The following is a 13,157-nucleotide window of genomic DNA, read 5'->3' as shown; positions in this document are numbered from 1 at the left end:
GAGAGGCGGTGATAATAAAGAAGCACACAGACACAAAGAGTGCTGCTGACATGACAACCAAAAACCAAAGCGGTCACACAGTGAACATTATGATATCAGACATCATCTTACTGTAAATGTCCTTTCATAATCTGTGTGGGTAGTTGCTTTAGTCTCTTTCTTCTTAGTTCTGTCTCCACGTATAGTATATAATGTATTAAGATTTCATTTTAGCTCAGTACGATTAAAGATCTCTGTTCGTATGACACTGACTCTGTAATCTACTTTTTATGCTGTTGTTAATTACATGAAACTTAATTAGCTGTGGAACAAAATGAGATAACCCTCGTTTGTTGTGCTGTTTAGAAGAATTAAATACTAATGAATGATACAGGAGCGATAGCTGTCTAACGGTTAGTTTTAATAAAAGCACTGTGGTGAGTGCCGTGGTGCTGACATGCTCACTACTGGTTAGACAAACGTGAGGTGGAAAGTAAATGTCAGCAGAGCGGAAGGAAGGACAAGGGAGGAAATGTAGCAGAGAGAGGGAAGTAGACGTTGAATGTCTGGCTTTGTGACTAGTGTAAAAAGAAAAAAGAGGAGATTCAGCCCGAGTGGCTGTTTGCGGCTGGTTTTGTGTTTCGGGATTCCCATAGACGGTCTATTTTTACCTAATATGCACTAAATAGTTACCTGCTTCATGTGAGAGGTGGACAACACAGATGAGCTGGAACTACTCTGGCCACTAGAGGCGCCAGCTGAACCTGTGTGCTCGTGAATGATTGGCTTTGTTTGTGCTTAAACTAAACTAAACTAAACTAAATAAATAAACTCATAAGCATCTTAGAATGAGCACACTAGGAAAATAAAGTGTAAGGGCATAACAACAGCTGTGGCATCACTGTTCAAATGATTAACCATATTCTCCACTCAGAGTAGGGCTGCGTTCTCTTGTTGCTGATTTAATTTGGAGGCTGTTGCTCTCTTTAGACGCCTGATTTGGTGATGAGATGAGGTAAGCTGATGATACTACTTATATATTTGAGTTCTTACTGGTTTCTGACACTACTCATCTTAGGCAACTGGGCAAGTGTCTTTATAGGGTTCAGAGGTTTTAGGTTGCTGAATAAATGGGTGCTCAACCAATCCTGCAACGCACCAAAAGTCCACAGCCGTTTTCACAACTGCACTCCTCAAAATATCTAGATCATTTCAGGAGGACTGCTCCAGATATTCCCCTGACCTGGCTGTTCACATTACGCTCCTCACAGCGGGAGACTTTAGGAATTTTCTGCAAGTGTGAAAGGAAAGCCCTTATGATGAGTTTTTGATGCAGCCTGAAATCATTTCTAGGTTTACTGACTGTGCCTGCAGCCTGCGGACGGCTTCCTCGTCCTGTCTGGCGCGCCTCTCCTCCTCCAGAGCGTCCTCCAGCTGACTGTACATGTCCTCCATCTCTCGAACCCGCTGCAGGTACTGCTCCAGCTCGGTGGACTTCTGAGCCACCTGCTCCTCCATCTGCTGACGCACCTATTGATCCAAGAATACAGAGAAGATCTTTATCTGAAAATAGAGTTTGTGTGGAAGAAACCTAAGGAGGCATCAGTGAAGAAAACCAGCATAGAGTCACTGGCAGGTGATCAACATGCACTGAGCAAGTTAAAATCAGACTGCAAACATTTGCATTCTATCTAACCTGACAAATGTTGACATGTGTTACATTGAAGTACTGTACTAACCACAAACAACATACCAATCCTATTAACTAGAAAGAAGAAGTAGTGTGTGTGTTGCTCTTGCTTCATCACTAGATCTGACATACTGACTACTAGAGCGATGATGACAAGAAGTGACATACCATTTTCTCTCTCTCAAGGTCCACCTTGTAACGGTCCTGGAGTTCGGTTTGGGTCTGGAGACGCCTTCGTTCTTCTTCTGCTGCACTAGATGCAGCGTCCTCCAGAGCCTGGACAGAAGATAGACAGACAAGATTTTAGTAAGGTTACGTTTACCTTGTAGACAGAAGCAAGTTTAGAAGCAAACCTATGAGTTCACCATTAATTTGAAACATCTGATCGAATGGGTAGATCTATTTGGGGAATTAAACTGTAGACATTTTAGTTTGAAGGAAGTTGTGGTTTGCTGTCTATCAACCAATGTGAATGTGTCCCTCTATTAAAAGCCATATAGATGTTATATCTTTATTTAAGACATGAAGTTACACAGAGTAAATAAATGTTCTGGAACTCCAGCATTCCCCTCTCTGCCTTTAAGGATACCTCTCCCACCTGCCTACAACTCAGATTTTAATAGTTGCTGCTTTAACTTGTGAAAACTGATGATTGATAAACAAAAGACCATTTCTCACATGCACTGACTCCTGGACATGTCTGGACAGGCTACATGTGAAAACAGCAAATATACTAATCATCTGAGCCAGACATTAAGCTGACTCTGTCCTCAACGACCCTCAGAATAAAGCCAGTGTTTAGATGATGACATGGTTGACGTCGCACACAGTGTAGAGGCTTCTTAATCTCCTGCTTGCCTGTGTTTTTCAGGCTCTTGCTGAAATGAGGGATACTTCCATGTTGTAGTCATCAATGCAAAACACAGTTCAGAGTTCATGTGTGAGAACCTCTCTGTTCTCTCTTTGTCTGTAACTTTTTAGCCCTTTAACCCATTCCTTACATTTTAAACTTTGGACTCCATTAGTCCCCTCGTCTCTGAAGTAGAGTTGTGGGTTGGTTAGTTTTTCCAATGACCTTTTGTGTTATTATTTCACTAAAAAAAAATGAGAGTCAGTAATTACAGTTGTAGCAAAAGTTTGTCACTTCAGAATGCCTTTGAGGTTGTTTCTTATTTGCATTTTTTCGCTAGATTTATACAGAAGTGAAACCCTGGAAACATGTCCCTATTTTTAATTACGACACATTAAAGCAGAAATAAAAGTAGGGATGGATTGAAAGTGACCAGTTTTGTTGGGCGTTGATCAGTCGCTCTGCTAACTTGTGTCACCACGCTGAGAACCATCTTAAGACTGTGACAGTCTACTACTTATAGCAGCAGAGTGTGAAAGCCAGATTTCCTATTACATATTTCTTTGTAAGTGTGAGAGAGAAAGAGCCCACACACACACACACACACACACACACACACACACACACACACACACACACACACACACACACACACACACACACACACACACACACACACACACACACACACACACACACACACACACACACACACACACACACACACACACACAGTGGCCATGCATGTGTGTTCATTGTGCATTCACAAAGCCATCTATGCAGGACACCACTGTCACCTCAATGGCAAATTGTTGTGCATTCATGGGAGTGCAGTGTGGACAGACAGAGACAAACTGTTGTTCTCTTCTGCAGTGTTTGTTACACAACGACACAGTGAACTAGTTTGACAAACTGTTTCTGCACGTCTGTGTGGGCACAATCCTGCCGATGGCTGTAACACGTCTATTGCTCTAACTCTGCCAGTTTTCTGTCTCTGGTCCTTATTAGTGATCTACCATAGGGCTTCAACGACGGATGTTTTGTTATCAATTAATATTCCAAATATGTTTACAATTAATTCAATGATTGTTTTGTCTATAAAACATCCCAACGTTAAGGAAAAGGCTCATCAGAATAGGTTCTTTTGACATCCAACATTTCAAATCCCAAGAAGATTTCTTCACACAAAAAAAACAAAAAGGAACAACTCCTTACATGGAGTGGATGGAACCAGCTGATGGCTGAGGGTTACTGCTCTAAAAATCAAGTTACAATTAATGGTCATAAAAATTAATCGATTCATTGCATCTCTGATGATCAACTTCTCCACTTTTTGCATTGCTTACACTTCCTGTTAACCCCATGTATCTGTCTTAACAGGAAGCAGCCATTGGTCATGAGTATTTATGGAATCCACATTCTCTCTAAATTCAACACCACAGCAGCGTCAATAGACGGTGTGAGTCAGGGAGATTTCCTGGAAAAACATGTTTAATGGAGACTAATGCCCCCACTTCTTGGTTCAATACACATTCCTCTGTTGGCAGCGTGTGACAGACTATTCATCGTCCAGAGACTGAGGGCTCGAGCTGATCTATTTATTGGTATTCATGAGCTTGCTCTGGGTTTCAGGGGAGCCAACACAGTTTTTAGGTGACCTACTTTAATTGTCGTGTGAAACCATCAGCGGCGGTGTGTGGCTTAAACCAGCAGCGAGTCACCGTAAAATGATTGTCACGCCTAACAGATCTGCTCTTGTTGTAAGGTGTGTTGTTACCTCTGAGGAATGTTGTTGAATCACATTTGACACTTTATTTTTAGCTGCAGTTGTGATGATACGAGATGTAGAGGCTGCAGCTGATCAGAATACAAACCGTGCAGAACTGTCTTATCTCTGAATGAGAAGAGGAGAGACGTTTTCATGCCAGCCATGATTCGTCTACTTTGTGATAAAGCTAAGGATCTAATGTACAATGTATGTAATCTATCAGGACTGATTATTTATTGTATCAGAAACACACATGCTGGTTTTTCCCAGGTGTGCAAGAACTTACATCTACAAATAATGTTTGTTTTTCCTCTATCTAGTTAATGTGTTACTAATATTTTGTATCAGGTTCCAATATTTTCTTCCCATTCGACTGACAAATTACTGATTTACAGCAGGGTGCTTTCAGACCGATATTAAGAGACCTATCTTTTTTTTGGATTTTTGCAGAAATCTCAAACCTGATCGTCTTTTATCACTTCCGTTGTACATTATGTTATTCATCCATTTAAAAGTTATTTTAAATTGTATTAGTGGAAAAGAAACTTAACAAGGGTTGCAATTTTTTTTTCTTTCAGGCAAAAAATAAAGCCTGAACAAGTTACATTCATGACATCTATGTTGGAGTCGCTGTAGACAGACGTTAAGTTTACCAAATACAACAATGTCTGACACGTTATCTGATCATGATCCACCTCCTTGTACGACTTGTAGATCGTGTACCACTCCCGCCCTTCTCGTGTCAAAGAAACACCTCCACGCTGCTATTTTAAATCCAGGATACTACTTAAGAGAACTGGTAATGTACCAGACATTTCCTGAGCAGACTGGATCCACACAGGGGAACACTAAATGGATATCGTCTCTTTACCTTCCTCATGTTCTCCAGCTCTTGTTGTTTGGCCTCGTTGGCCGTCTGCAGCTCCCTCATCCTCAGCTCCAGCTCCTCCTGTTCAGCCTGCTGCTTCAGCCGCATGTCACGGCGCTTCTGTCGAGCCTCGTGGTGCAGCGCCGACCGGCCCTGACGCAGCAGATTCACACAGGTCTGTATGGCTGTGAGAACACAAATACATTATACTAATGCTGGACATGTAATAGAGAAGAGGAGACATTTCTCCACACTGTGAGGGCCTGATCCATGGTACTACCTTTGAGAAGGTGGGACTGAATAGTCCAACAAACTCTACCCATGTCCCCCAAACTTTGTTAGTTAGGGGACACATCTGTGATGCCAGCGGTCATTAAGAAGGCTGAGTCAGCACTAATACTAACATGTTGTATCATAGCAGCCAAGATGATTCTACATTATTAGAAGAGCCAACAGAAGCCAGAGTTTACAGAGTGGCTGAAACTTAGTTTATCTGCCAAAAATATCTTCAAATGCAGTTTCTTTCACAACATCCAAAACTAAACTAATGGAAAACATTGATGTTAATATATAAGGAATTTTACGTCTAAGAGAGGGTTTAGGTCAATGTTGGATAAGATATGTTTTGACTTTCTTTCTCAACGTCTACTGACCTCAGATACTTAAGAACGTCTCTGATCTGTTTTGTTGTTAATGAGGCAAAATGACAAAAAAATAAAGAAAACATAAACATTGATTTCACTCAAAGCTGAAGTCCCAATAGTTAATGAAGGCTTAAATATAACTGAAGGTTTCACAGTATTCTATGAGGGGAAAAAACTGTTTAAAAAAAGCCTACAGATCAGTGAGAAACAGTCAGTCAATGAGTTTACTTTTTGATGATCAAATGAGTTATTTTTACGCTTGGAGGCCAAATTTTCTCTCCCTTCCTCCTCAAACGAGATACGAGTATGTATATTCTCAGTCTTTTCTCTCTTTGAACAAGTATAATGAAGTGTTCATGGATTTAATTAGATGTCACGTTCTGTAATAATACATTTAATAACTGAGAATATAATCTGCAAATTAAGCAATATAAGAAACGATCAGTGAGTGACGGTCCTAAAAAGACCCAAGAGGAATGATTGAAAGAAGAGGAAGAGAAAAAACCTTGGCTAATTTTTTCTCTTCTTCTGGTTAAAATAATTTTACAGTCCTGCTCAAGTTTTCATGATAATTTAAATACGTTCAAAAATATCGATGTTGCACAAGAACTTTTTGTTTGGATTGAATTTAATCACCAATTTTTCCCCACGAAGCTCAAATGAAAAATCTACAACGCAACATTTGGAGGGACGACCAAAAATGTAATTTAAGCATTTAGCTTCGACTAATGAGTAGTCTGACTTCAGTGAGATTAAAGTGAAGACACTGAGATAGAACTTTGAGGTTCACAACAACAACAACACATTCAAGTATTAATTTATAACAACAGGAATAATAACTGAGAATATTTATTTACGTGAATAAATGCACGCCATCACTCACCCTGGATCCACTCCTGCTTCTTCTTCTTGTCTGACACGCTGATCTCAAAGCTTTTGTACGACGACTTGATGATGAAGAGGCATTTCTTTCCCTCTTTATCTTGTAGCGGCTGCAGCCAAAACACCAGACAAAGACAAGAACAGCTGAGAGATCCAATATGAGGAGCGAAACACAAAGAATGCAACACAGTAATCAGCTGCACAATCGCTTTTGTCTTTTTTACCCTTCTGACAGCTTTCCTGCTAAACCATGACTGATCTACGATAACAAGGGAATAGAGAAACCCAATCTGAGAACACATCCAACATTTTAGACTAACGTATGTTTCATAACAGCTAAATTATTGTGTTTTGTTGGCTGACTTCACTATACTTTGATAAATACATAATTTCATTGGGCAGTGAGGAGGTTTCTGGTTTGAATCTCTGTCTGACAGGAGCCTCTCTGTGTGGAGTCTGCATGTTCTCTCCGTGCATGTGTGGGTTCTCTCTGGGTACTCTGACTTCCTCCCACAGTCCAAAGACACGCTCGTTAGGTTAACTGGTGACTCTAAATTGTGTGTGAATGTGAACGTGACTGGTTGCCTGTCTCTATTTGTCAGCCCTGTGATTGGCTGGTGAACAGTCCAGGGTGTAACCCCAATGACAGCTGGGATCGGCACTGAACGGGAAAAGCGGTATACAGTAGATGATGGATGATTTGATTGACCCATCATACAACAAAAGGCCCTGACATTTTAAGGATAGGTCTGTGTTGGAGATGAAGACAATATTCTTCATGTAATCTATATCTCACCTCTACACAGCAGTTCCCATCCAGTAAAATGTCTCCTTTCTTCTCAGCCAGGTCCTCGCCGACGTAGTACGAGATGGCGTTCGGCTTCAGCAAAAACCAGCGCTCTGTCCAATTCTTCCTCTTGTGACCTTTCTTCATCATGTAGCCCTGCAGGAAAAAACAAGGAGGACACCATCAGGGTAAGTTTAAATACTTTGATACTAGTTTGTACAAAAATGATCTGCAATCATGTCTTTATCTTTTGCATTTTTTTGGACTTTATATGACCCCCCCCCCCCACACACACACACACACACACACACACACACACACACACACACACACACACACACACACACACACACACACACACACACACACACACACACACACACACACACACACACACACACACACACACACACACACACACACTCTCTTAAGACTTGATACAGAAAGTCGTACTTTTTCTGTGTTTTCTTTTTCCAATTAGGATATTTTGGGGCTTTTTAGACCTTAATTATTTAGAGACAGGACAGTGGAGTCAGCAATCAGGGAGAGAGAGAGAGAGTAGGGAATAACATGTGGGAATGAAGCCACAGGTAGGATTCAAACCTAGGCCGCCTGCTTGGAGGACTAGAGCCTCCATTCATAGGGCGCGACCTAACCACTCAGCTACCAAAGCCCCAGAAGCAGTGTTTTCTTAATCAGTGTACCATCGACTGATTTTAAAGCAGAGTGAGAACAAAAAAGCTCAATTAGCAGAGTCACTGAGGGGATGGAGCCGAGTAAAGGATCAGGTTCAGAGACTGTACCATCTGCTCCGTGTGTGCAGGTGTCGTGCTGCTCACCTGTTTGAGCACGTCCAGGATGAGCTCATGGTAGACCTCGTTGATGCCCATGGAGAGCGTCTGGCGGTCCATCCCTTTGCTGAACTGACCCGACCCCATGAGCTTGATGAACTCCCAGGCGTTCAGACTCTGCTCCTTCGAGATCAGCTGCATCTTGTAGTCCTCGAAGCGCTCCTCCACCCAGCTGCCCCCCATCGCCTCCGTCAGCTTACGCAAGAAGTACTCGATCTGAGTGTGGACACACATACAAGCTCATAAACACAAGAGCACATGATGCTGTGATAACAGCACACACAAGGCTAAATGGTTTATGTTTTTCTACTTCATTCAAACAGCTGTTCTTTTATACGACAGACTTTAGACTTTATTGTCCCCGAGGGGAAATTCTTTTTCACCGTTACTGTCCAACAGACAGGTCCCACCAAAGAACATTTAACAGATCCTGTGTTTGTCCTGCAAGCCAACTTTACATGGGCTGATTGAAGAGGATACATTTTCATTTCTTTTGCAAACAAACCTTCCTGTGATTCAGCTGTGATGTTTGTTACACCCCAACAATAAATCTTCCAGCGTTTGTTAAAGAACAGGAAGCTGTAAACTTCCTTTTCTGCTCTTGAGTAACATATTTTCAGAAGGCCAGTTGCTGCAGTAGTGAAGCTGCACATTAACAACAAGACTGGAGAAAAAGAGGATTTTCTGGCACAAACTTCACCAACTGACAAGGTGCATGAAGAGTGAAAGGCTTAGAAGAGGTCAAAATGCTCCAGCAACACTTGGAGTAAGAAGATCAACTTTATTAACAATTTAGAGCGACGCGTTTCGGCTCGTGGCCTTCGACAAGACAACAGAAATACGGCTCCACGTCAGGTCTTAACTGTGACATGAACAAATGGCCTTTTCAATGAGTTGTTATTACTGAAGAGGGAAGTTCAAACTGGAAACCAGAACAAGTATGGATTTATTCTATCAGGACATTTACATTAATAACTTCCCCCTATATGAAGAGTAACTCTAGAGGAATAGAGAACGGTTACTGGCCAAAATTGATCAAGTTAAATTATGAAATTCATCCAGCAGTACACAGCAAGTTTACACCGCTATCCACTGAGAGTGGATCAAGTAAATTCTTCTTGTTCTTGTAACACTACAACAAATTAGCCAAAAAAAAAACAGGTTTTATGGAAAAGAAAAAAAACTGTCCTGTTTGAAACATGTTGCTCTCATATCTGATAAAATGTTTGATCCGATTATGACTTGTTTACTTCCTGTTAGATTCAACCGTTTCCGGATGACGATCACACAATTGTGTCAGAAATGTTATTTCAGTGAAGCATTCAGACGTTTAGTATACACAACAACAAAGTGTTTTAACATGTTTTATATTAAACACTTCATGTCGAGTATCGTGCTGGCATTATTATATTAAAGCTTTAAAACAATTCCAGAGTCCCCCATGTATTTAAGCTTGACGTACGGGGTCTGTCTTGCTTCATAAGATATAACTGAGCCGGTAATGTTTTACGCTTGAGCCTGTTCGGGTGTGATCTTTAGAAGTAATGTGTCAAGGAGGAAGACACAAATGTTTGCATTTAATAGGATGTCGATCTAGATTTATGTTAAAGGCAAGCTGCAACCTCCTAGGCTGTAGAATAGAAGCCAACATTAAGTGCAGTTCCTAGAGTGTCCACTTGAGACTGGCTCCAAGAGTGAGTTGATCCCTGTTAGGCTCAACACTAGAAGGCCAAACTTTACAGCAGCGTTAAACATGCTTACAGCCTGGGTCTCTATATGCAAATTCAACCATCCATTCATGACAACACGGCTGATATTTGTTCAAACTTAACTTTGAGTTCAGTATCCATATATCTAACCCAATACGATCGCCTTTGTACAGCTTCATGAACTTGAGGTGGATGTGATCCACGGTGAACTTAATGAAACAGTTACCTCCTCTGTGACGATGCTCAGCGGGTATCTGTCCTCTGACACGAAGTTGAAGATGCACCAGATCTTGAAGGCGTCGTCGTTGGAGATGAACAGCTGGCTTTGGCCCAGGTTTTTCCTGAAGCACAACGTCCAGCACATCTTGTTGAAGTCCTGACGGTCAAAGTTATCCGTCACCTGAGTCAGAGCAGAACAACAGCAACAGCGGTGAGTCAGTGTTTCTTGTGAGACACCAAGGGAGAACTGTGGGTTTGTTTTTAAGGAAGGAATCGTAGGGAGCAAGAGACAACAAATAAAACCCTGTGAGCTGGAATATATTAACATCTTAGTAAGAAATGACCAACATTTCCGGATGTAACATTTTAACATGAAGTACATAACTTTCATATTCTTCCTTTTTTTTTCCCCCAAAAGGTTTGTCTTTATATGCTTTTGTTCGAGAGAGGACAGTGACAGTGGAGTGAGTTGGAAACTGAGATGAGAGAGCGGGGAATGACATGCAGCAAAGTGCAAAGAGTTGGAGTTTAACCTTGGCTGCTCGTTATGAGGACTATAGCATCTGTACACGAGGTGGATAACATGTGTCTAAAGGGGGCGGGGTTTATCTCAAGCTTTTCCAAACTCAAGACAGCCAGTATAATACTCCTCAAAAAGGATGACATAACTTCTCTAACTGGTCCAAACTCCATTTATTAGTAACTCATTGATGTTGTTGCAGCATTAAAATGTTTTCAGTGATTACAAAATAAAACAACAGTCAATCAGAGTTTTCACTTTCAACAGGTAATTACATTTTTCTGCTTTAGGTTTGCCGCTTAAACTCATAAACATTGAATTAAAACCTCACTAAAGTTTGTATAATTTACATTTTTACAAAACGGAAGGAAGGGACGGTGGTAAATTCTCACATCTCACAAACGCAATACCAAGAGTGCACAGATTAAACATCCACATGCTAAGCAGTGATGACTAAAAATCACTGAGCATGTCCAAATAGCATCTCAAGATAATGAGTCAGCTTCTCAAAATATTTAATTTTGTATCTTACAATAACCTAGAATTTCAAAATGGTGAGAAACCACAAACTCAAGTGAAAGAGAGTTTGTTTTTCTGGGAAAGAAACTTAAAAAAATCTCTAGGGTTCAAATTCCAGAGACAAATGTGAGGACGGCTCTTGAAAGGGTACAATTGGTTCTTTGGAGAGGAACTGTTCTCCTCAAGCCAGTGAACCAGGAGCATCGCCATGGAGACTCCTGGCAGGTCGAGCGAGCAGTCATGTTGTCAAGAAGCACATCTCGACCTGCTGGCAGTTGTCCCGTCAAACAAGCCACCAGCGAAGACACCAAAACAACTTAAGGAACCAAATATTAGCAAAGATGCTGTGAGAGATGTGGTGTGGTTTTTACTGTTGTGGTCCGAGCAGCCGTCATACAAATTAAAGATGACAGAAAAAGCTACAAAAACAGATGAGTTGTTCATCGAGCAGCACGGGACAGGTCTGATGTTTCTACTTTTTTTATCTCTTCTACAAAAAGCATCATGAGTCGATCTGAGCTGCAGCTAGAACAACATTGTGATGTATCATGAACACACCACAAGGAGTCTGCTAAGAGATAAAAATAACAAAGAGGTCCTTGCACTACAATGACCGTCATCTCAAACAGAAGCAGTCAGTTATTTCAAACCATTTAAAGGTACAATGACACTGTGAACATACTCTACACTAAGAGTGGAGTCGTAAGTACATTCTTCCAAAAGATGATGTAAAAAGTTGCATAAACTCGAGACACTCAATTATAATACAGGTATTTCAAATTTGCACTCATTAGGCTACTTTGTTCAACGTACTTGGTTACATCCCAAAACAAAAATGAAAGGTCTTTCAGTAAATTCATGACTCTATATACGCACATCTGAATCGTTGAATACTGGCTGCTGGACAAACAATAAATACAAAGGCAAAATAAAAAGACTTGCGACACGTGTCCACTGAGCAGAAAAGCGCTGACTGTGCGCTGAGTAGCTGAGAATAAAAACGCTGCACGTTCGTCCCGTCTCTATGACAACAGTCTGTTGACAACGGCCGTGAGAATGTTTTCACCGCAGCAGATATGAAGCAAAGAGGATGTGGGTACAATACATAATCCGTAGGAGTAAAAAATATGGGGGATATGGGGATATCCTACATTTGGAAAAGAGCCCCGGTGATCTCATTAGAGCCTTTCTGAAAATATTTTCAAATTGAAGCACTCTGAGCTAAAAAAATAAAAAATAAAAATAAAAACTGGAAGGTAAGATATGATAAATGTCTTCATCACAGGTTAGACAGGGACCATGAAGTATGGTCCATATTAGTTTGGTCAACGTGAACAGAAGACTGAGTCAGTGGTTCTCTGCAAAACAACTCGCACTGATTTAACTATTTCCTGCGCTGAGTGTGAGAGTCATTCAGCCTGAGTGAACTTTTCTAAAAGCTGCACAGGATCTGATGTAACGCTCCATTGTATGGGCCGAAGGGTGAGGGCCCGGCCTGTGTGAAAAGCCTGGATGTTAAAGAAATTAAATTGTGTTAAATATCCAAAACAACCAGAATAACCAAAACCCTCCAGAACTTTATTTAAAGTTTGCTTTAAATAAAGTTTGAAGTTGAATCCTTCAGTTAGTCTTCTTTCTTTTGTGTTTCAGCTTGAATGGTGATAGTACCTCAACTCTGAACCCTTCTTAACAGTGACTTCGGGTGATAATAATCATCTGAAGAAGGCCTCTAGTCGAGATGTCGTGATGAAAAAAACCCGTTTTCTGGCACTCGAGTGAATGTGCAGGCAAACCTTCCTCTCTCTCTGCTCGAATAAACACCAGATATAAAGATCTTTAGTAGTGGTACTACAGCAGAAAGAGAAACTTAT

The 13,157-nt window shown here is 41.0% G+C and overlaps 1 protein-coding gene across 1 annotated transcript in view; it reads right to left on the bottom strand.

The window, feature by feature from the left end:
* The window catches only part of swap70b (switching B cell complex subunit SWAP70b), a 29,505-nt gene that overhangs the window by 7,377 nt on the left and 8,971 nt on the right, over positions 1-13,157 (bottom strand). Inside the window, exons 3-9 of the mRNA XM_020636460.3 lie at positions 10,255-10,428; positions 8,308-8,535; positions 7,478-7,624; positions 6,683-6,791; positions 5,159-5,340; positions 1,838-1,945; positions 1,343-1,509 (exon numbers count right to left, since the gene is read on the bottom strand). Of these exons, the coding sequence (XP_020492116.1) occupies positions 1,343-1,509; positions 1,838-1,945; positions 5,159-5,340; positions 6,683-6,791; positions 7,478-7,624; positions 8,308-8,535; positions 10,255-10,428 (1,115 nt within the window). The remainder of the gene's footprint in view (positions 1-1,342; positions 1,510-1,837; positions 1,946-5,158; positions 5,341-6,682; positions 6,792-7,477; positions 7,625-8,307; positions 8,536-10,254; positions 10,429-13,157) is intronic.

This window comes from Labrus bergylta, chromosome 7, assembly GCF_963930695.1.
Source record: "Labrus bergylta chromosome 7, fLabBer1.1, whole genome shotgun sequence".
Classification (NCBI taxonomy): Eukaryota; Metazoa; Chordata; class Actinopteri; order Labriformes; family Labridae; genus Labrus; species Labrus bergylta.
The sequence above is the reverse complement of the archived record's forward strand: the minus strand, read 5'-3'. Positions and strand labels throughout refer to the sequence as shown.